We start from the raw sequence: 25,589 nt of genomic DNA, 5'->3' as shown, positions 1-25,589 counted from the left end.
ACCACAGTTTTAAGTATTCCATTGGCCCTTTTTTTTTCCTTCACCATATTTGCTACATGCTTATTATTATTGTCTTGCTGGAAGTAAAATTTACTTATATTTATAGCTTGGTCATTGGTATGATCTCCACTGGACTCTTGTGAAAAAGAACATACATCAAGTTCCTAAATACAGGAGCTTTTGAAGAGTTTGGGCATTGTATCTCCATCAGTTTTCTTATCAACAGTGTTAGTGTTCTGTACCCTTTTCATAGATTCTTGGTAGCTTCTACTGAAGCACAAAATTTTTTTCTTAATCTGTTTCATGGAATAACCTTCACCAGACAAAACTTTGATTTCCACATGTTAGTAATTGCAACAATTCTGTTTTAGTAGCCACAAGTGCATTCACTACACTGCTGCTGAGAATGGCATAATTACCTGTATTTTCAATGGCATCACACTGATGTAGATGACAGTCAGTCATCCATTAAACATTTAGCACATGATTGTACTTTGATGGATTTTAGTTGAATGAAGTATGGAGAGAGCAATTGCATCATATCTGCATTTACTTGTTTCCATTTCTGTTTGTTGTTTCTAGTTCTTTAGGAGTTTATATAAATAGTATGATTTTATGTGTAAAGAATAATTGACATAATACCATGTGAGCTCATAATTAATAACAAATGGAAAGTAATGAATGTACTGGTTCTTTTTATAACAAATGCATTTAAGGAAGTTCTGCTTTGTAGCTAGTAGAGTGGTCTGTTTTTACCATTTGCAGTGCTATTAAGTAAACGTTTTTCATTATGTTTTAATATGAAAGCATTTAATGTTTTTTTCTTTTTATCTGTTTGTTTACAATTTATTTTATTTCAACAAGATACAAAAAATGACTCTTGGAGTAAAACCTTGATGTGTAACTAATTGCTAGTTATTGTTGTTGTTCCTTTTATTCTTTGAGCTTAATGTGGTCATATGTGCCATTTGATTTTACTAAAAGTAGTGCTTCATTTTTTTCTTATTTGGGGTTGGGGAAGAAGCAGGGGTACCATTTAATTGGGCTGATGTTTTGTGATTTTGTACTTTAAATTTTATTCTTTTTCATGAATGATTTGTGTACTTGATTAAAATAGTTTAATATTTCTGGATACAAAGATATGTTACAGAAGTGCAGCTGTAATATTTGCTCTTTAGATGGAAAAGTAAAAGAAAAATGCTATATTTATTTATTTAGATACTGATAATATCAGTTCGAAGTTGCTAAAGTGCAAAGCATTGTATTAACTAATTTCCTTTCAGAGCATGGCAGCTCTTCTTATGCCATTATCCAAGTGTGTTGAGTACTTGAACACAAGTAAGGTCTGCCCATTCCTGTCACCCTGTATGGACCGGAGTGTTGAGTATATCAAAAGTCTCACTGATAGTCATCTAAAAAATAAGGTATATTTATTTAGATTAATGCTTTGATGTATGCTAGAACAAAATTAAATTTAATAGTTATAATGTTGAAGAGAAAGAAAACTTCATTGTCTTAGAAATAATGAGGCAATGCTTCAGAATATTTACATACAGGTCTGTAATACAAATATAATCCAGTTTAAATATTGATGGTGAAGTAATATAAATGCATTTATATCTGAAAAATGTAAAAATCTTGTATGGGTAGGTTATTGTTACTAATGATGTTGGAATTCTAATTTTGTAGCCATTTTTGTCTAAACTAGTATCTTATTCTTTGTAGCTTCCTTATAAACTTATTGTATTTTTAGTACATTTGACTAATTGTTACTGAATATATAATACTTATACTGCTATATCAAAATGTGTAAGAACTATTATTAGATTTCTGTTTCTCAGTAATGGTAGTTAAACATTTTTGTACATGTTCTTCAGCTTAAATAATGTGGATTGCAACCTTTTTTTATTGTGGTTGTTGTTTCTTTTCCAATCTAATTCTGATTAATAGAGGGTGCTCATAAATATATGGATGTGTCTTCACTTTGCACATGGTTTGAGGAGCACTGTTAATGGTCCTTGGCAAAAAACAAAAAAAAACACAACCAAAAACTTTAATTACTGTTAAATGGTTATATAAAGTTTTTCTAATACTTGAGTGTTTGAGTGTAACATTTGTGGAGTGAAGCCACATCAAGAAGTCCAAAAAAATATTGGATGTTGTGGTACTTGATTGTTGATATTTTTCATAGATTTATTTTCATTCTGCTTTTTGGTCTCAAAATAAATGGTCCTGTAGAACAGATGGTCCTTTAAGGAGGTAGGTATCTGTAAATTTGACACCTGTTGTGGGATCAGTAAATCCAATGCTTGAGAATTGGATGTGTGTGTTCTTTGGGGAAAGCATCCTGAGAAAACCCACTTTCATGGTCCAGGCTCCAAATTAGATTACCTGGGCTATGCCAAAATAAGTTTGTAAGGGGAAAGATAATTCTGTAAGGGAGACAAAAATTTTCACTTTATAATATATTTAAATGCCTTTAAAATAAACCAGAGAAGTGAAAGAGGGGATTTTAGAAAATATGTATAAACATCATGTAGATTGTGAGCTTTATATATGAAGTGTGTTTAAAATATTTATATATTATCTAAAATTTGTGTGATAATTTCATTTCCATATTTGGACTTATTTCTGACAGAGGAACTGTTATATTGTGCTTATATTTTAATATTAAAATAATTAAATATTGTTACAGAAAACTGTATTCCATTAGTTATTTGAACATTAATTTTTGGAAATTTTCATTTCGATTGAGACTTTGTGTAAATATATTTTATGATCCACAAAACCTTAATGTTGGTTTATTTATCTAAAAAAAAACACCTTCATTTCTTCATTTTTAGAACATTGGGTCCATATCTGAACTTATTAAAGCAATGAGAATTCTGTGTCTTCATTTGTGGGCACAACAAAACCAGGTGGAATTAATGAATCAATTACAACTTGATATAATTCTTCGAATGTTGAAATGTCCACATTTTAATGCTAAGATGAATGGGTTAAAGGAGGTAAGTTAATTTTGTGTGTTTTGTAATGTTACAGTATTGACTAAAGTATGCTAAATAGTGTATTGAAGAAAGAAAACATCTTTGATTACATGAAAGATGTCTAGCTATTTATGCAAGTATTTGCATTAATAGATGGAGATACATTTTTCTTATTTCTTTAATCATATTATTATTGAGCTATGTTTTGAAGACATCCTAAAACATTATATGAGGGGTATCAACTATGTTTGGGACTATTCACCAATTTACTTTCCATGAATAATTATTTTTGGGATGTGTGTTATGCCACTTTTGAGTGCAAAATTGCATATACAAAACTTCAAAAAATTTGATGATAATGTATTTTAATAAGAATTTGCTAGAAATCTTTGTAGAAATTATATTAAAGTTTTATATAGTGGTTATTTTATTAATTTTATGAGTGAAAAGTTTTCATATTGTATCTTTTTAGCATCTGAATTGCATATCATGCATTTGTTCTTTCCTTATGGCTTTATTTATTGATGTCCATGTAGAATCACAAAAAATACATTAAACATATCTCAAACTTTTTATGAAGAGTTTGGACAGATGATTGTGTATCTGAGTTTTGAAAATAGAGATGCCCTTCAACTATGATAAATAAATGAATGAATGAATGGAGTTAAGCTTTAAAATGATGTAATCAACTTCCCATTCACTTCTTATGACACTTTTTTATCTTTACAAGATTTGAAGAATAGTCCAGCAATGCCACATTTGAAGGTTGAACAAACTGTTTTTAGAAGTAATTTCCCAACTAATAAGAGGCATGGGAATTTTTATGTTTTCTGCTAATGTTTTTCTTGTCATTGATATGAGACATGTACTATATTGTTTCCATTTGAAAATGATGAAAATATTTTCCTGTGACAAGAACCTGGGTAAGTGTGAGTAGTGTTAATAAAGTACATTGCTGTAAAAGGCTGAGGAGTAGCAGTCAGTAGGATTCATTATTGATTGTGTTAAATTATCATGAACTGCAATGATCCTGGAATTTCATAAAATTCTAATAGCCACTGAGACAGAAGGTCTTAAGTGTTGTTTCAAGAACAAGTCTGCTTTTAAGATAGTTTTCAACCATATGTTCTAAGGCTGTTAAAATATTGATAATAGCAAAAAAGTTGATTTTCTGGTTGTTGGAAAAAATTTAAATTCAATTATTTACTCTTCATGCTATTATTCTTGTTGAATATTCTTATTGAAATGTGGACAACAGTAATGAATGCAGCATTGAATATATCTTAGGGTAGTTTTAAAATTAATTCAAGTGCCTTCATTTTTTTGAACTAAATAATGTTTTGAAGTTCTTAATTTTCTGTCACTGAAAAAAAGTCTGGTGTTTTACAAATGCTCATTAATTGGAAAATTTCACATCAAGGATTCATTGTTCGTCCTCAAGTTTGCCATTTTACTTTGTTTCTGTGGAGTTGTCTACAACTATTCCAAGTAGTTTTCTACAAGTAGATAACTACTATGGTAGATTTCTTACTATTTTTATGAGCTTTGCATGTTAAACTTGTGTTTACATGAAACCTAAGGCATAAAACTGTCTGGTTAAGTAAGTAATGGTTGTGTGGAAAAAAGCCACCACAGCATTAAACTTTGAAAACATGTAACATTTAAATGAATGCATATGAATGTATGGAACTTAAAACTTGTTTTCCATAAGTGGACCTATAAAACACTTGAGAAACAAGCATTTAATTGTTAATTTAAAAAGGAGAATAGGGATTGTCAAAAAAGGAAAGAAACCAGTTGAATCAAATTTCAAAGATTATATTTTCAAGCCTACATCTAAGATCTCTTAAAAAAAGTAAACAAATTATTTCAATTTCATTGTGTTTACTATTTTGACTATACAAAAATTGATAAGTATTATAGATTTGGTGTAAAAAATAAAAATTTATAACCTAAAAAAATAATATACACCTAATTTCAGCCTACTTGGTTTACTTTTTTTTTAGAATGGCATGGCATGGACAGATGGTTAGGGCACTCAGCTCACAATCTGAGGGTCACAGGTTTAAATCCTTGTTATACCAAATGTGTTTGACCTTTCAACTGTGATGGCATTATAATGTATCATTCATTTCCACTATTCATTGGTAAAAAAGTAGCCCAAGAGTTGGTGGTGGGTGGTGATGACTAGCAGCCTTTCCTCTAGTCTTACACTGCTAAATTAGGGACGGCTAGTGCAGATAGCTTTTGAGTAGCTTTGCGCAAAATTCAAAAACAATTAAAAACCATCTTTTTAGAATTTCTAATTGTGAGCTTGAAATTATAATATTTGCACCTTGATTTAACTTGTGTGTCCTTTTTTTAGATGAAAAAACTATAAATGTTAATGAATGTAAAACAAGATAAAATTGATTAGATATGTGAAATAGAACATTCTGAGAAACAGAAATTGAAAATTTTGTGTTTCGCTTATTTCTTTTGTATTTCTTTGAATCTATTTTTTATTTTAATAATGTATAAATTTTCACATGGCATTATAAAAAATAAACAGAAACCTACAGATTATACAGGAATAAGATTTTATGTTTCTGAATTATGTATTTTATATAAATTTTACTAAATTAAATTTATTTTATTCATTATTAATATACACTGTGTGAAAGATATAAAATTTATGTATAACATAAGGTTCTTAATCAAATAAATGATCTGTTTTTTCTCAACAGTTAACAAAACTGATTGAGGACACAAGTGTTGTACGTTCTACAAAGATAGCTATCAATTCAGACAAGTTATTGAACTGGCTTGCTGAAAACAAAGTGCTTTCTATAGCTCTAGAAGGTATGTTTAAGTTTTTACTGTATGCCATTGAACTTTAAGTTATTTGTGCATTTTTATTTGTTACTAAAAATTTGTTACTGTTTGGTGTTAAATTCAATATCATTAACTGAGAGTAACATATAACATATATGATAAACTTTGGTGGAGTGTTACAGTTCTGCAATAACATAAAAATTTTCTAAAGAAAGTTGGTAAAATATTGTATGTGTATGTAATAGTGTAATAGTATAAAATATTTATACTAAAAAATATACATTCTAAAAAAAACTTTTATTTTCAGGAAACATTGACCATGTGCAATATACTGACAAGATTAAAGGAATCATAGAGTTTACTGGACCCAAGTTATCCCTTGAAGAACTCAGTAAGATATGGCAGATGCAAGTAAGCTTCAGCTGTATATTTTATTGGGGGAAAATTCACTTTTTAATTATAACAGTTTTTGTTCATTAAGATAGGAAATAAGTCTAAAGTACTAAAGTTACATTTTTGTTCAGTGACCTTCAAGGTTTTTTTATGTTGATATTTTATTATATTGATAATTAGACTTAGCTAGTAAAACTGCTGTATTGTTGATATAACTAGAGAGTAATTAATAAGAGCTTGTATTATATATTTTGAAGTTCAAACTTTCAGTTGAAATAACAGATTATTTTCATAAGAGAAGGTCTAATAAACATTTCAACACATTTGTGCAACTGTTTTCTAATAGCTATTTTTTAAAATGACATTTTAGCATTGTTAGATTTTGTTTGATTAATGAAGTCAAATTCAAGTGATCAAATGCTTATGATTGAATATGATGTTATTTATGTTAACATGAATTTTTCAGTGAAAATTACACTTAAGGTGGTTTTTCTTGTAACAGATTCTTTTTTCATATTGTGATATTGCTGAGAGCAAATTGTAAATAAGGAATAATTAACCTAGAAGAAGAACTGAATAAGGTACTATATAAAGCTTCCAAAAAGCAATTTTGGAAATATGGTTGAGTCGGTTAGGTGACATTTTATGGTAGTAACTTGAATGCTATGCATGATGCTTGTTTATAGTACTGTTCCTGGAAGTGTTTATATACACTGGACAAAAGAAATATTTTACTTGCTTATAGGTGTAAAAGTAATTGAAATTGTTTAATTTATTTCTTGAAAAATTATAGTCTTGACTGTTTTCTAAAGGGTGTCTGAAAGTTGGTTTGTAGTATTGCTGTTATTTTCAAAATGCAAAATGGATTCCTGGCATTTTGAGAATCAGTGTTACAGGCATTTGTAAAGTTTGCTTTTTTTTTTAACCTAGCAAATAAAAATTTCAAATGGTGATGGTTTGGGTTATATGCAGTGTTAACTGTTGAAAAGAAGATATTAAAATTATCACCTTTGGCAATACACTTTTTTTTTCAATGTGATTGAATACAAGATTAAATAATTGATTCTCCATGTAAGAATAAACAGTCTTCTAGAATTTGCAATAGATTCATTGGGCATAAATTGTAAATTGGTAAGAAATGGGTTGGTCACAGTTACTCTATACAGCAGATTTATTAACAGATAAATAATTTAATTTTATTGTAATGGGTATATTCATTTTTAGTATAAAACTAAAATAAAAAAGATAAGTATGAACAAAACATTTAGCTGTGACAGTTCAAGAAATATATACAAAATGAACAAATACAGGATATACTATTTGTCATAAGAAGATTCAGTTGAAATGAGCATGTTATTTAATTTTGGGATATTTTCTCTGATAAGAAACATGAATGTAACTATTTAACTGCATCATATTTTAAGGCATTATATCTCTTTGTATGTGTGCCTTTTTCTGTAGAATCTATGTCATATACTAGCCTTCTTTCTTTGTATCCCTATACAGAAGTATTTATCTTTGCTATGACTTTTATGCATCCTAGAGGAACCCCAAAGTTTTCTAGTAATTACATTGTACAGAGGCTGAGTACCTTATATAAAAACAATTTTGAATATGCAATTCAGGAAGACACATGACAATCACAGCTGATAGAAACTTGTGGTGCAACAGAATGTATGAAAACTAAATTTTGACATTGGCATTGCATATCTTATGCTGCCACTGAAAATTGATTGCTTTGGGAAAATTATGTAAATTCCTTTCTAACAAGATACTGATACCTTTATGATCTGGATGCATGTTCATGGCAAGAATTTTAAATTTCTGAACAGGTATCTTACTTCCACTCAATACATACATAGCTATTATTGTTCGTTACTGCTCTCTGTTAGCAAAGTTTTACATATGGCACGAGCCTTTCACTCCCACACACACCCCTTGATTGACATGGTTTAACTTGTTTTTTCATTCAAAATATCATGGCAAACTCCTTCACAGTAGTGCCACACACCCACCTGTCTCATGCTCGACTCCCTCTATGTTGTTCTACCTGTCTGCTGACTTTGGAAAGATAAGGCATTATACTGTTATGATGTTTGAATGTTTTGACTGTCAGTTTTATTATCTATAGTTATTTGGGTTAAATAACATATGTTTTGTTAGATTAGTCAAAACCTATAGTCAAGGCACTTGATTTTATAATGTAATGTCTGTTTCATTTTTTGTTTATTTATATATTTTGTTTATTTGTTTATTCTACTCCATATTAGCTTTGTTTATGTGTACTCCTGGAATGGGGGGTCTGTAAACTCCTATTCTCAATATTGTGTGTATTATTGTTAGATTAGAATTCTTATATTAGAGTTTAGTGATGTACATTATCCTGCACAATTCCAGTAAGCTTATCAAGTGTCTGTTATTATTTGTTTCTGTTGCTCATCTTACTGGTAAACCGATAATTAGGTTAAATATGTTGTTTTCTTCAACACATAACACATTATACATACTCTTATTTCACAGCACACTTTCTTAAATTGGCATTATATTGTCTATTTCATTTTCATAATTCTTCATAATTTATTTTTGTTATAATTAATTTAGTTTGTGAGGAATCCTGGTGCTGGGGTCCACCCTACCTCTTTCTGATATTTTTCAGCTTTCTCCTATAACTGATGAATCCATTTAGGATGACTTAGATTTTGTTTGTTTCTTCCACTTCATTATGATTTGGCTTCCCAAGAATCTGCTAGACCCAGCTCAGCCTTTTTACACATTTCACAGTATAATTTTTCTCCTCTATCTCTAGCCATGATGGCCATTTTTGTCTCTCTTTTAGGAGAAGTTACTTGCTTACCTTGCCAGGCTTTGACTCAGTTTGTTTTAGATTACCATCAGGTAGAATTTCTTCTTGATTCTTTGTACTTTGAATTTGTATCACCTGCATGAAGGTTAGTCTTTGTTAATCTTATCCATTTTATCTCCTACCTAGATTTCAGGCTTCTTACCATACAAGGTAAATTTCCTACAGGGAAATGTCTATCTCGTATCTCCTTTCTTAAGTGTGCCAGTTATATTTAGAGAACTTTAATGGGATGCCTCTTCCTCCTTAACTCCATGTTGGTGCATTTGCCATCTTTAGTTCTTCACATGTGGCTTCTTTGCTTTGGGGATATTCTGGGGTGAAACACTGTCTTTTACCATTTGTTTACCATCTACTTTTAACAAGGACTTAAGGTCAATATTTTTCATCACATGTTTATTGTTTGGGGCCCTCCTATGCATTTAGCACCATGTGGAGTATCTACTATGCTTTTTTTGTGGTTACTCTTTTGTTGCTTTTTGAGTTATTTCCATCTTTATTCATGTTCCATGTTTGGCATCTTTCTATCCTACTTATGGGTTTCTCTATTCATTGTGTATGCTCAATGCTGATTGGAGTTCTGGATAAATTGATTCAACCTTAATCACTTCTTGGATCTTAGCTATTTTAATATGTAGTAATTTCTTGGGACACTATTTTAAGTTTTTTCATCATGTGATTTAGTACCAGTTTATTGCCTTGCCTTTTGGACTTTTTGCAAGTATGTATGTTTTTTGTCAGCCAGTCTGCATTTTACTCAATTTTCAGCATTTTGTGGAATTTTACCGTCACCACTACTTGAATATCTAGCTTCAGTTAGTTTCTTCTGAATAGAAGTGATCATAACATACTAATCTGTTTCTTACATGAGCAGATCAAGTGGCTGGATATTCCAGTTAGATAATTTTTTCCTGTTTTCTAGCTAATAATATCATCCACTTCGGATGTGTCTTTTTAAACTCATTACTTTGATCTCCTTTTGATTTAAGTAGGTATGTAACTCTTGTGAAAGTCCTTTTATAAAAATGAAACTAGTTGATGAAATAGTTTGAAAATTGTCTTGAATGATCCTAAGATTATGTAGTTTGAGAAAAAACATTTAATTTTGATTTTTCTACTATTTGTAATAAAGCATTTATTATTGTATGTAGTTATTTGCACTAAGACTCATAATAGTTCACAGGCAATGTGATTTTCACATTGAATATGAAGATACAGTTTATTACTTAAAAGTTTTCAGATTTTGCATAATATCTAGAACCTTCCAAATGAATATCAAATGCTTTTTTAAAGTAAATGTTTATGTTTCATTTTCTCTTTTATATCATTAATTCTAGATATTTTAATCATTGTACAGTGTAATGAAATTATTAAATTTAAGAAATGGAAATGTGTGCATACCTTTTAAATGTTTCTGGACAGATTGTTTTGGAATCTTCTCATATGAGTAATTTCATATATTTATCTTTTCACTTATAATTTATTTTTAATTTTCCTTTTCAAATATTTGTCTTTTATTATTGATGCAGGTATGTCAACCTGTTACTGCTAATATGACCCTGAAATTATAATAGTTGTTTCAAGGTAAATGTTGTTGACAAACTGTTTTACTAAAGCTTGCACACACAAATGATTCCATCTTGCTTAGACATATACACAAGTCAAATTACATCAAGTTAACTGTATACAATCATAAAATTTTCAAATATTTATTTATAAACAAATAATACATAAGCAAATAAGATACTGATTTAAAACCTAAACACAATCTTACTGTTTAACATTGTAACACATAAAAACCATGCTTGGCAACTGGCCAAGCATGAGATACACTTGAAGGGAATGATGAACTAAGCTTCTTTTCAATTTCATGCAACAAATCCATACACTTGTAGATATTTCTTCAAGCTATTACTGAGTAGGTTTGAAATATCTTCTTTTTACTAGTTGTTAGTATGTCATTCAACTTCAAACTATCATCTAGCAACACAGCTCTGACTTTTCAAGTGGGCAAGACTGACCTTAAACTTAGAAATATTAGAATGTAAAACACCCATAGAGAAATTCTTGAAAATTTTACAGATATTAATGAAAGAGAGATGGAATCTTAATATGACCTTGTATGCTGACAGTTTTTATTCTATTCTCATAGTATCATGTAAAGTTTAAACTTGTAATCACAAATGGATCATGTGACAGGAAAAAACCTGTAGTTTTAAATGCTGTTTTGAATATTTAGTTTCCTCCTAACATACTTTATAAAAGTAATTTCATTAAAGTACATGAACGTTAAAATGGTTAAATTAAATTTTGAATGTAACTCAGTAACAACTGCAAAAGGGGTTTAAAAATGGTGTTTGTGAAATCTGTGGTTATTGGGTTAATCACACACTTCTGCTGTAATAATTCAGTGGAACTTTCTTTTATCTGAGCCATTATGATTCACTATCTTACAGCTAGTGATTTTCTAATGCATGGGGGGCATATGGCTTTTGTGGAAGCACTTCTCCTTTTGGACCTGGTACATTTGCAGTCTTTTCAGGAAATGCTGGTTGATGTGTAGTCTCTTCCTGAGGTTCCTCTTTCTTCATTGACTGTAAGGCTATGGACTAAAGGTCATAACATGTCAACATGCTGGCATTTCTGGCAGTCTAACATGTTTTAGTTCACTTTCTTTTTCTTGTTGAGATTTGACTAATAATGTTTCATTCTGACTTTTTGATGTTGGTTGCTTATATCACTCACCAAGAGGGCTCTTGTTCCTGTTCCCTTTGTGGTAGACCTTAAACTTAGAAATATTAGAATGTAAAACCCTCATACAGAAATACATATACATCTTTTGGCATGTTGTGTTTGCTTTCGTCTTTGTTGCAGATAGCCTTTTCAGTCCCACCAATCTTTCTTCCAAGAGTGGCTTTTCTATTTTCAAGTATTCAGTGACTCTTTTTCAATTTCAAGTTACCTTTTTTGTTTCTGGTTTTTGGTCTCTGGTTCATCATTCACTAGCCCTGACTGTGGATAATTTCAGACAGGATGAAATCCAGTTTGTAAGTTTACTTTTTCTCATTCTGTCATTTTTTTCCCCAAAGTAATTTTGATTATTCATATCACTCTGGGTTAGGTTATTCTAATTGATTCTTTCTGCCAGCACTGATCATGTTTTCTCAGCTGTTCATTTTATTCTGGATTGATTTTACTAACCTGCACTTTGGGGGCTCAAATGGAATATTCTCTTTATCACTTTTCTTTCTTGCCGTCTTCTACCTGTTTTTTTGGTCAGATCTGAATGACCTCTGTCCCATGCATACTTTCAAGGCTTCTTTCTAATGATTCTTTCTTGCCGTCTTCCACCTTTTTTTTTTTGGTCAGATCTGAATGACCTCTGTCCCATGCATACTTTCAAGGCTTCTTTCTAATGACTCCATTTCCACAGATTGTTTTCCTTGCAACACACCTCTATTTGTGATTCCCCCCCCCATCTCTTTTATCCACTGGGTTCAGCTGGTGATTCAATTGACTTTTTGTTCCTTGTCTCTTTCTTCCTGATGTTCTTACTCCATTCAAACACCTTACGTTTTACTGCATCTTAACCCTGTTGTTCATTAGATGTTCTTTATCTGTTGAGCACTGGGACTATACCTCATATGTTCATTTTTATTATCCACTACAGGTTGTTGTTTCATTCTCTTGAGAATACTGTTTTCCCTTATGCAGTTTGCCTTGAGTGCACTAACACAATGTTGTAGGTCACATTGGGTGCATTTGTTTGTTGCTCTACTTCTTCTTCTTGTGTACTCGTCAAGAGGTATTTATGCTAAAGATATGAATGCATTTGAGATGGTTCTGGTCTGTTTGATTTGAGTGGGATATATGTGTATGTTATTTCCCTCTACTCATATGTGTCCTGTGATCTGTTGTGGGATTTCTCCCTCCAGTCAGCTGAACATGAGGTTAAGACAGTGTAATCCTCTCTCCTGACATGGAGTCAGTTCCTGATAGTTGAATTTTAGATTGTGGCTGAGTTACCTATGGTATAGTCCATGTCCTATCCCTCTGCGTAGATGTTGGTTCCCAGTGGTTGAGTTTTGGACACAGTTGAGTTGTTTTGCATGATCTGATGGGCTCTAGCCACTCTACTCTTTGGAGTACTTCCCTTATTTGGCTCACATTCTGTTCATCAGGAAGATTTAAATTATATTGTGGTTAGGATCCTTGTTCAATCATTTTCTATCCATCTGAGATATGGACTTGTCACACCTTTTCCTCTGGGCAAAGAGTGTGCTCAGCACAGAAGTGGTTCGGTCTCCTGTATATTAACTTATTACAGGGTTCTTTCATTAGAGTGTCCTTTGGGTGCTTCCACTTTCTCCCTCCTACCAGTTCTTCCACCAATTCAGTGTGGAATTTTGGCTTTGTATGTGAGGGAAAGTAAAGTATCTTGTTGGAAGTTATAATTTCCTTCACTAAAAATGTGTTTCTGACAAGTTCTTACTTCCACTCACACTTCCTACCCTTCCCATCATAAACTGGTGCTTATGTTTCTACGTAAACTTAATGTGATAATTAGGTAGAATAGCATAAAGGGAGTTACATGAATTGTGGGTGTGTGGCACTACTATTTGTAGGGGTCTGTTGCATGATAATTTGCATGTGAGAATCAGTTAATCATATAGCTATGGGCTGCAGGTCAAAGGGCATGTCATTGTGTTTGTTGGCTTGCATTCAAAATTTTATTGAACTACTGTTTTATGAATTTATGTCAGTAAGTTTGGTATGAAACTGTAGATTATAATTCAAATTTTAGTATTACGTATTATTCAGTTTCTCAATTTAAATACAAATATTAAGAAAATATACTGAAACATTGATTTTTGTATGTCACATGGTATGTTCAATGCAGCACTGATTCAAATTATATATTTGCAATGTCAAAATACAAAGCCTATAGTTCTGTGTAAATTAGGAACTCAAATTACCAATATTAATAAGCAAGACTATAAAATAAGAACCTCCTATCTTTTCTGTTTGTTGAGGTGTCAATCATATATTTAATCAAACACAATGGCCACACTCACCTCTTCCCATTTTCTTAAAGAGTCTCTTATATGCACGCACTTGTGTATATGACATGTTAATGATCACTTGAAAGCTTAAAGTATCTTTAGTGTTTTCCTTAGCTATTTTTATGTGTTAGGATGTCATCTCATTCTGTTGAACTAAGATTTCAAGAAGGTAGGTTGTGTCTATAGTCTGCTCAATATTTTATATTTTTGTAGAACTAAATACAGCTTAGTTACTAAAATTGATGAATTATAATAGAATTCTATTGTTTCAATGAGTAATTTATTATTTTTTTGGTTTTTCAAGTGTGTAGGTGAAAACCTAAAAAAAGTATTTTGTTTCGTATCCTTCATGAGCAAAGTTTCTCAAGGCTTAGGAAACTATGAGAAACAGCAACTGAGTACAAAGGTTGTAACAAGATGAGTGACAAGAGAATTATTTGCTTATCTTTTTCATTTACTGTTCTGTATTTTTAAAAAAAGTAAGTTTAAGGACTTGTTTCTAAATAGTAATAATCTGTATACACATACAATGTATAATAATTGAAATGTTACTGTATTTTGCAAAATACTAGTCCACTAAAACACAGCCAAGAAGGTTATTTTGTAAAAACTAAAGATCAGTTTTATATTATAAGATACAGTAACATTAGTGCATATGAACCTTGTCATTGTAGCTTCTGTACTGTTAGCTAGACAGGACTGAAAAGTCAAAATAATAAATATATATGTTAGTTGATTTAAGGTATTCAGACTAAACATTTGTGCTTTTGTATTATAATTTATTGTTGTTTTATTAAAACATAAGCAAAATTTATATTTTTTCCTAATTTTTTTATGGTGGTCACAAGATCAGTGAAATTGACAGACCCCTTATAATTAGCATATAAAAAATAACAGATAAAATATAAAATTTTACTGAAAACATACATTTGAAAAGTATGTAGGTGGTTTTACATATTGCACAAGTAATATTTGAGATGTTTGAGGTAAAGAATAGATTTTATCAGTCATGACCTGAAAATCACTTTACATTCAGACTCGTGACAAAACAGAATCATTATTTTCACAAACAAATCTTTAGTAAAAATACTTTATTAAATTTTGAATTTTTGTGTACAAAACAATTGAAATCATTACTAAAAGTCTATGGTACTTTGTGCAGATACACAAATAGTATTAAAAGCTATAGTATAAATGCTTAATATGTACAGATGTGTATACAAACTTGTGTATTTTATGTCAAGCCTGATACAAAATAGTTAATCCATGTAAATCAAGAGGAACATGGGAGCGAAAGTCTTGTAGTATGCTATAAATGTTTTCAAATGATGAGAATAGCTATATATGTGAGCAGAAGTAAGTATCTGTAGGAGATGCATTTTCAGTGTAGGAAAATTATAATTTTTATGAAATTGGATAACAAAAGAATGTAGATCAATCTTGGGTATTAGAACCATCCAGAAAGAGACTTACAACAAGTCTTACTCCAGATATTTTAAGCAAAGTGATGTATCGTATAACAGACAAGAACTTGTGAGCAAAATAATTAGTGGTAAAAGCTACCTGTATGCCTAGGCAGCAGAACATGACATAATCAGGAAGAATTTCTACTTTGTAACAAGGCTGAAGTGTGTGGATTCGCCAAGATAAGGGTTTGTGGTATCTCATTTTCAACTATCAACTACTTCAGTAGCTGAATGATTAAACGATTCAATATATATATACATATAATGGTAAAGTTGCTGTATGCAACAAATTTAGGTTTTTGTGCAGTCTAACAATTGAAATTGGTGCTACAACACTTGTAAACTAGACAGATTATAGAAAACTAGCAGGGAAGAGTTTTGTGCTTTAGGTATGACAGTCTTATGAACCAGTCTTTTTAGTAGAAATGATACTGCAGTGCTATTGTCAAGATCTACAGTTGTCAAATAGAGCATGACTTGTGACAGAATGGACCGTAACAGTATGGTGAGGTTACAAAGTCACCTCAGTATAACCTACTCAACCTTATTATTTTGTGCAGATCTCTTAATTTTTTCACATAACTACCACATTTTTCCAATAGAACAATGCATCTGCTTAGACCTTTTTACTTTTATTTCTGCTTTATTCTGAAGACAACTGAGGTTATTCCAAAACATCCAAATGTAAATAAACTATTCAAATATATAAATATGCACTTCCTCGTATCTGTAGTCCTTCTTTTTGTAGTTGAGGGTATTTCAAAGCGTTATTATTTTGAAGTTTTCCTTCTTTTTCATTTTATTTTGACAAAGAGTTGACAGTTTATTGAAGATGTTAAAAAAAAACACAGGTTAGAAGGTATATAACCCATAATTGAAAATATCAAATTACCTTAGGGCTTTTGAAGATTGAACATTCTTCTTTATAGATGAATTTCAGATTTTTTTTTTTTTCATTTGGGTTATAAATGCTCATTTCACTTTGTTTTCCTTTGTGTAATGTATCAAGATAATCCCTTGGTTTTGAGGGAGTTTTTATATTGTGTTTATTTCTTCATGCTTCAATTTTTTTTGCATGATATGTTTCCATTTGTCTTGATATTGACAAATGGAGACTAGTTGAAGTGCATTTGAGTGAAAAAAAATCATATAGTAGAAGCATGCTCAGTCTCATATTACAAGATCATTAAAATTTGTTATTTTAAGTAAGGGGATTAGGGATTTTCAACAGACTATAGTTAAAGGTAGATAGCTTAAAGTGAACATACTATTGCAATGAAAAAGTAAGTAAAAAGTCTGAGACAAAGTGTTGACATTATTTCCTTAAGCTACAAATCTCTATTTTTACTCTCCTAAATATTACATCTTTTATGGAGTCAAAATAGGGATTTGTAGCATGAGCAAATAATGTCAGCACTATGTTTCAAACCCTAAGCTTGTTTTTTTTTCCCACTTGCATTTTAATTAAAGCTATTTGTTTTGCTTATGCATTTATTTATTCTTTGGAATGTCTCTATTTCCTCCTTTTTTAGTAAATAGTTTCTAATAATCTTTCTTTTATGTGTGTGTCTATCTCACATGGACATAAATCTGTGTAATAGCAATACTGTCCTATTTGAAACAGTTTAGTTTAATGAAATATGCAGTTAGTGTAGGATGCTCTCTTGGAACTTTTAAAGATGTATAGATACGTGTATATATATTCAATGCAAATATAATACAGTGTATCATCATATAACAGAATGTGTATTCAAATAAGCATTTCTAATGTTTCTTACTGTTGTTAAATTTTTTCCTCCACCTTCCTTATTCTCTTCACTGTCTATACTAAGGCTGACCATGGTTTTGTTGTTGCTGGATGGATTTCCTTTGAGAGTAACATTATGCACACTCTTCAAGGTTGAAAACACTCTTCAAGGTTATCTACAGTTTTTTATAAAAACTGTAATCACACACTTACCATCAGCCATCACTGTGATTGCTGATCTGTTGCTCAAAACTGAGCTTGGTGCTATATTTTAAACCATGGCTAGTGAAGTTGTCTGTATAATATAATGTTTTAGATGTTTGTGTAACATGGCCAAAATCAATCATGTAAATGTAAAAAAACAAAACAAAAACTGTAATCCTATCAATGGCATAGTGTCTCAAAAGATAGGAAACCTTGTATATAAAAAACTAATATGACATCAATATACTTGCAGTAATAAGTTAAAAGCCGCTATGGTACGTGTGCCTTATCTTTCATATAAGCATTAAATTACATCCATGCCATGCACGCAATTATGTACATGTGCATGTAGTAGGTTATGAGTTTCTATATGAACCAGAAACTATGTGAAAGTAATTGGGTGTCAAAGGTTATACAGCTGCCATTATTTGCTAGGTAATCAAATAAAAATAAAAACTACCTATACAGTACTCACAGCCATTTTTGCTTTAGACAAGCTGAACAATATTGAATAATAATAAAGAAGAACAAATGTGCATTCCCTATTATTAACCTCTACTGTGGTTCACAATATGATTATTTTGTTGTTCAGTTGATGCTATTCATCCAAGTATTCTTAGAAAGCATATTGCTTGTTATTGAATAGGAATAAATTTATATTATTTTGTATTTGTCTTGTACTTATCTTTGAAATTGTGAGATGTATAGATAATTAATCACAAACTAACTGCATAGATGTTAATAAAGATTTCTTATGGTGAAGTCAGTGGTTTTTTATTCATGATGAATTAAATAATTTTCTGTACACTCCTTTTAGGTTTATGAGTTCAATAAGAAATAGCTTGCACCTTTTCAAAGTATATAACACATGAAAATATTCTTCAACAAAAATTCATTTTTCAGTTGGAATTGGTCTGAGTACAGCCTAATGATTAACAAGCTAGACTATGGATCTGAGTTCCCAAGGTTTATATATGGTTACTAAAAATAAAAACAAAACAAAAAAGGATACCAAACTTTGAAGCACTGAAAAATTAAATGCTGCTAGTCTGCCTTCCCTTTAGTCCATCATTTGCAAATTGGGGTTGGCTAACACAGATGACCCTTGACTAGTTCTGTGCAAAAGTTTCTAAATAAATGCTTGGAGTTTTATTTTGATTACTCGTTAGGTCAAACATGTATAATTTAAGTGTAATTTTATCATTATAAAATATGGACAATAATAATTAATTTACTACTGAAGTTATTTTTAATTACACTTTTTGTAGGTATGAATTAATATTTTAAATGAATAATTCAAAAAAATTAAATTTTAAATTTAACTTAACTTTCTAGAGAGTAAACACTTTCTAGTTAGCATGCAGAGGAAAATAAGTTTTCTGAAAAATAGTATAGGATTTATTAGAGACATTTTAGTGCATTGTATTCTTGATGGATTTGAGACCGGGGAAGCAGCCTCTTATAAAATATTTTCTTGCTGTTATTGTTTCTAAACTAGTTGTTGCATCAGTATTATGAGCATCCAGCATAGATTATAAAATATTTTTATGTTCATTCATGTTCATATATTCAGCACTGACTACCATGATTCTGCCTTTCTTGACTTGTATTGACTTGTATTAAAGTTGAGAACCACTTATTTCACAGGGATTGTATGTAGTAGTAAGAAAGAAGAGGTATAAGTAAGTTTTACATTGAACTTTCATGGTGAGTATTTTGTATTGATACACCAGTTTCATTCATGTTCTTTAGTGTTTTGTTGTTTTTTGTCCATAATGACTGTTTTACAATATGTTGTAGTGCTTGTAGTTTTGAATTGTTGTCCACAAAAAATGCTTTTATTCACTTCAAACCGAGGAAATAATTTGACGTGTATTAATTAGATTTCAGTAATATTAAATTTTTTAAAATAATTTATAATACATATGAAACAGTGTGTAGCTTGAAGGAGGGAGTTTTTTTTAAAGTTTATATAGTCTTGAAACATCAATGACTTTTCATTACAGGAGGGCCAGAATATGCACATAGTGGACAACATTCACACCATTATGGCAGCTGCATCAGCAAAATTTAATGCTCAGCAGTTTGATCATCTTCTGTCTCTTGTTCAGAAGGTAAATGTAAACATTTATGCTGGTAGTTATGTCATTATGTTTGGATCAGTTGAGAAATATTATTTGCAAGTGCTAAATATCATTGCTTTTAATTATGTACAATATATTGTTCTTATTTTTCTACACAATTTTGGCTATTTACGCAGAATTGTTCTTGCTTCTCTTATGCATTTTTGTAAGTATGTATGTATATAACTTACAAAAGATTTAGATACGGTACTCTACCTTTGCAAAAATCTCAAGCCAAATATCTTTGTTCATGCCAATAAATAGGTCATTTTCTCTCTCTTCTGTACTTCATCCTTTCTTAATTACTGACTTTCATCTACAATGTGTGTTCTTGTGTAAGTGTTTTCTGTGAGTACATTGTGTACAGCTACATCTTTTGCCCTTTATTGATAGAATCTCAAAGATAATTATCTTCTATCACATAGAACCACCTCCATTTGATGCCTGCCTTACACTTACTCAACCTTTAAAATATTGTTACATTTTATCTTAGTACTTTATGCAGTTCACAAATTTGTCACTGATATCCTGGCACTTTAACACTGGCTTGAGAGTTGTGTGCTCCTTCTCTCACAAAATAGTTTAAGCTGCTTGTCTTTTGTATATGAGGCTATGCATGACTTAGTGATTAACTTACTGGACTGTGGATCTAAGGCTGTAGAAGTGTCATTAACATTTTGGAGCTGTGATTGCAGTGTGCATTATAAGAGTGGTATTTAAATTCCACTGTTTGACTAGAGTAATCCTGGAGTTGGCAGTGGGTTCTGTTGACTGTTTTCTTTTAATTTATTTTAGTTCAAAATGAGGGATGTCTAGTTTAGTGCAGGTAGCTATTTCATTGCTCATCACAAATGTCTTATCAACTGAATTTGGATTTCCATTTTTTCAAGTGGTTACATTGTTATAACTTCATTATTACTAGCCATTACCCCTGTCATATTCAACTCAACCCCTACCTATTTTCTTCTAAAGATGGCCATGTTTTTATTTGTTACTAATGGAGGTAAGATGTTTTCATTTACATGTTTTAATTTGTTTTCTAGTTTATTTCTTTGTGTGCCATTTTGTTTTTTCATTTTTTAATAGTTGTATGGGTGATAGCATACTTAGTATTAAAATTCATATTCTATTTAAGATTTCCTTAAAATAAACCAGTTTTAAAAGCTGTTGAACATAGACATGGTATGTTGATATTATCTCTTTTTACAAATACTAAGAAACTGAATTGAAAGTGTGAGAATCAACTACATTTATATTTTCTAAATGAATGTAATTTTATGAGTTTTCTCACAATTTCTTAACTTTAAGGTTTCTTTCCCACAGTTACTGTGTTCAAAACAGTATCATAAAACTTAAAAAAAATTTCTTAATTTTGAAATGAGACAAAAATTTGTTACTTAAATCATTAACTAGATAGTATAATGAGTCATTTAAATTGCTTGAAAATGTAATAACTATTTTAAATTTCATGCATTTGAAATGTTTTATACAACTACAAAATAATGAAATTTTAGTGAAGGTTAAAAACAGACAATTGAATAATTATAGTAATATTAGGTAACAGATAAAAATTATTTCATTAAAATTCCTTGTAAAATGATATTTAATTATTCCACCTTTTGTAATTGTCTAGTGTTATCTTCATTAATTGCATATGATATTTATGTTTTTATTTTTAAGGATTTATTCTTTGTCTAGCTGCAGTACCCCTTAGAAACATAATGCCTATTAGCTCTACATTTGTCATTTTACTTTTATGTAATTTAATACTTTATTGCAAGTCTATCTATAGCTGTAGGATGTAGCACTATTGATGACTGTCAGTGGTGTGTGTGGTGATATTTCCATTTCAATGAAATGAGGTGATATACTTGATCAAACTTAAGGCTAATGATAGTGTGCCCTTTGGGTTTATTTGTACAATATATACCTTATTTATCTGTGTTGGTATATTGTTTAGGTAACTTCCAAAGACATCCCTTTACCCGTAGACTGCTTGGTCTGTTGCTATGCAGCCAGCAATAGGTTGTTTTTAGAAGCTAAACAGATTTCCCTTTAAAGGTTCACTTATAAAACTTCATTGAGAACCAGCATTGTAGCTCCTGACTACATGATATATCAATTTCTTTGCCATTTACTTCTTGATGTTTGAATAAAACTTTTTTTATTTCTTCCTCAGGAGTGATAGGCACCTATCTGTGTGCTTTCTTTAGTCCCCTTGCATTTTCATTGTGGGTATTTTAGCTCAGAGTTATGTAAAGGAATAATATCATATTTTGAATTGAGCATTTAAGTATAATACATACAATCAAAATAATTTTACTTTTAATGTAATCATTAGTATCTTCATAACATTTGTGCATTTAAGAGAAAATGTGACAATTTATGAGTGCTAGGCAGATATCAGAGGAAGAGAAGGTACTACATAAAGGTAGATGATCGACCCTAATATTCTGTTACTAGACAAATTGGTTCATGTTATTACAGACACAATGTTGTCATAGAGAAAGAGGTTAGCACAAGTGTAGTCATGCAAATTGCAGACAGTAATTGAAGGAAGAAGGTAGGAATGTTACATTTATGGCTTGTTTAGTGTGGTTTTTAACTAAATCTTGCATTCTCTGTCGATTTACATAACATTACGTCTGGAACAGATACAAGTATTCATGTCTTGTGTTGTATATGTAATATTATAACTTTCTCAGCTGCAGTGTCCAAATTTTGTTGTATTTATGCATAATATTAGATGTAGCAAAATGTTAGTGTCCAGGTTTTAGGTTCTTTACCTGTGATGTTAAGGCTAAAACAATGATAATGACCAGGTTTTGTGTTATTTGTAATATTGATGGTGGTGGATTTGTGGTAACAGTACTTTATTTTTTTATTTTTTTTTGTCTGCTTTAGAAGCATATTGGATTGCCAAGCTTAACACAGTTCAACCTTTCTGAATTAATGTAGATCCAAGGAATCATTGATTTCTGTCCATTAGTTTCATCTCTGTCAGAAAAATAACTTTATTCTTCACTTACTTTTTCATGAAATAATTCTTTTTTTCCTGTTTTTTAATTTATATGTAATGATATGGTGTGAGTGACAAAGCATTGTATTCTTAATATGAAATGTTATGGTTAATAAGTAGTAGAAGCTGTTTTCATTTTCACATATTGCAAGATCTGTTGTAATGTTAGCTTTGGTAGTATTTCATACATTAACCTCTGGTTGTTATCCAGAGACAGTCTTGCATAACAGTAAGCTGAATAATAATCACTCACACTGTCTCAAGGCAAACTTTACTATCTGATTCTATTGTGTTTAGCGTGACTTTTTACTGCTGTGTGCTACTACTACTTACCACTATATGACATGACTATACACCATGAGTAGAGCCAGTATACACCTTTTAAGAGTTTTTTATGTAATTAGTTTCATAGCAGAGTTAGCACACTTGGTCAGTATTCCCATATTTCTTGTCCTCAAGCTTGTTAGTCATGCATGATTTGCTACCTTCTAATTGTGTATTATGGCTAGTAAATGGAAAAGTATATTGCTGAATGTGTTGTTTTTGTATTTTTTTGATGATGGCAGTGAATCAGAATTGCTTTTGCAAGATAACAGTAGTTCAAATAAAAGTGATATAAATCAGTGCAAATGAAAAATGAAAATGATGGCTATGACAGTAGCTTTCAAGATGCAAAGACACGGTGTCCTTTAAATCTAAATAACCTCCGATACCCCCTCCAAGCTTTACTTATATGGGACATACAGACCTAAAAGCTAATTTTTGTAATAGATCCCCTTGCCTATCTGAGGTTATTTTTCGATGACATTGTTATAAACTAACTGGTATATTCAACAGTCAGTAATGAACAATAATCCATTTCTTTTTATTAAGTATGAGAAGACAATGGATTCTTGTTTGTTAGAAGGATGAGCTGTGGATTTTTTCGTACTTCTAATTTTACAGAGTATGTTCAGAAAAACAAAAAAAAAAGGCACTGAACACAAACTCTGGACTCCAGTATCCACCTCTGCAGTGCATGCAAAAAATATGAGTGACTACTACCTGTTTTGGTAATATATGTGACATAAATTTGAGAATAAATAACATGTGGTGCAAAACATTCACAACTGAAAGAATACTTAGGAGGTTAAGCGTTTATTTAAATATGCAGTAAGCTGAAGAATGATTGATTGGAGATATTTATGTAGGTTTTTCATTGTGGTGTGCAGAAGCATGTAATAGAAGAACACCTCTATTTTATCATATTAATAGTCAGAATATGATATTCAAAGGGTAATAACATTATTTTTGTTTCAAGTTGTATGTAAATGTACAACATTAAAGTCAGTACACAGTTAAAATCATTTCACAGTAATGAATTTATCTTCAGGAGTAAATTTGCAAGTGAAGAATTTCCCATATTACATTTTTTAAATATTACGTGAACTGTCTGTAATTTTGCATTTGTGTGTAAATATAAGAACAGGTCTCACCACATTAATTTTACAATTAATGAATAAATTTGAAATTTATAAAATTGAATGTGAATGTGGAAGTATCTACACTAGACAAACAGAACATAATTTAAAATATTACCAGCTGAACATAAGAGTTGTAAAAAAATGAAAATCAGATAATCTGGCTACAGCATAACGTGTAACACCAAACATAACATATTATGGGAAAAAAAAATTGTATTATTAACTCAGTCTAAAAGGTATTAAAGCAACTAATACCCATGAATCACTTGAAATAATGAAATTTAAAAAGAATTTTAAATTATTAAATAAGAGATGAAGGTCTAGCAAATATGTCTAAAAATACAGACAGGTCACATGATACTTAAGAAAATATTAAATATGAAGTTCATCGCTTGCAACTTTACTCCTAAAGATAATGTGTAACGTTGAAACAGAATCATTATTTTGAAATGATTTTAACTGTGTATTGATTTTAACATTGTTTATTTATTGTTTTAAAATTATATGCAATTGCAGGCATAAATAAACATGTGTATGTACAAAATAGTTATTGTTTTTATTTTTTTTTTTGAAAGATATAGCATGGATTGATAAAGATGTGGAGTTAAAATATCTTCTTCAACATATATAGTTTATTCTGTTGTAACAAACTTCTAACTGCTATGCTGCAACCATTTTAAGGTTTACGAAAATATAGCTGTAGTATATGATGAAAATTGTGTTACAAGACATTAATTATGAACATGAAGAAAATATTGTGGTTTTTATTGAATTATCAAAAATGGATATATGTATATAAATAAATATCTAATGTTAGGGCTGGCATGGTGGCAGTGACCAGATGAGAAAGAGACTTATTTCATTCATTGGAAAGATTGGGAAAGAAACAAGTCAAGGAAGAACATCTACAAAGGTTAAACATATGTTTATGCCTTAATGAAATTGGTTGTAAATTATTTTTACTTTCTGAAAATCTTTTATCAAGGCATCTTCTTAAGAAAGTTAATAATTTTAACAACTCAATTTAATGTTAGCCAACACAGTGTAGTATTTTAGTTCACCTATCCTCAGTTCATTGTAAAATAACTTAGAAGTAGAAGATTCTTGTTTGTTGTTCAGTAAAACATTTGCATATAGGGATTTTTGCTCAGTATTGATGATTAGTAAGCTATCTAAGCCTAATAATGAAGGAATTCAAGTATTTTTGAAATGTTAATAATCAAGTGCATGATGCTGAAATTGGAATAAAAAAAGGCTTATATAAAGAAATCAGCTTTTCAACTCCATTTACTCTGGAATTAAAGGAATGGCCTTTGCTGCAGACTATATATATAAAGCACATTGTCACACTGTATTTAGCACTGTGTTTTGTAATATGTTTATTGTGAAAAAATTGCACAGAATTACTTAAGATGTCTATTAAGAATTATCAGCCATTTCATTGTTATTT

At 30.5% G+C, this 25,589-nt stretch overlaps 1 protein-coding gene across 10 annotated transcripts in view; it reads left to right on the top strand.

Moving 5' to 3' along the window:
* Positions 1-25,589, top strand: part of LOC143224859 (ubiquitin carboxyl-terminal hydrolase 24-like) — a 277,830-nt gene that overhangs the window by 73,796 nt on the left and 178,445 nt on the right. For 9 of the 10 annotated variants that reach the window (XR_013013468.1, XM_076453271.1, XM_076453297.1 and 6 more), the window contains 6 exons: positions 1,284-1,424; positions 2,844-3,008; positions 5,714-5,828; positions 6,109-6,212; positions 19,541-19,648; positions 24,957-25,052. Coding sequence is in view for 9 of the 10 variants with exons in the window: in XM_076453271.1 (XP_076309386.1) it covers positions 1,284-1,424; positions 2,844-3,008; positions 5,714-5,828; positions 6,109-6,212; positions 19,541-19,648; positions 24,957-25,052 (729 nt within the window). In the remaining variant the exon portion in view is untranslated. Of the gene's footprint in view, positions 1-1,283; positions 1,425-2,843; positions 3,009-5,713; positions 5,829-6,108; positions 6,213-19,540; positions 19,649-20,485; positions 20,661-24,956; positions 25,053-25,589 lie in introns of those variants that run through there. The other variant, XM_076453288.1, reaches the window with a different exon arrangement.

The sequence above is a fragment of the Tachypleus tridentatus genome, chromosome 1 (genome assembly GCF_004210375.1).
Source record: "Tachypleus tridentatus isolate NWPU-2018 chromosome 1, ASM421037v1, whole genome shotgun sequence".
NCBI classification, from domain to species: domain Eukaryota; kingdom Metazoa; phylum Arthropoda; class Merostomata; order Xiphosura; family Limulidae; genus Tachypleus; species Tachypleus tridentatus.
This window is presented reverse-complemented; position numbering and strand designations above follow the sequence as displayed.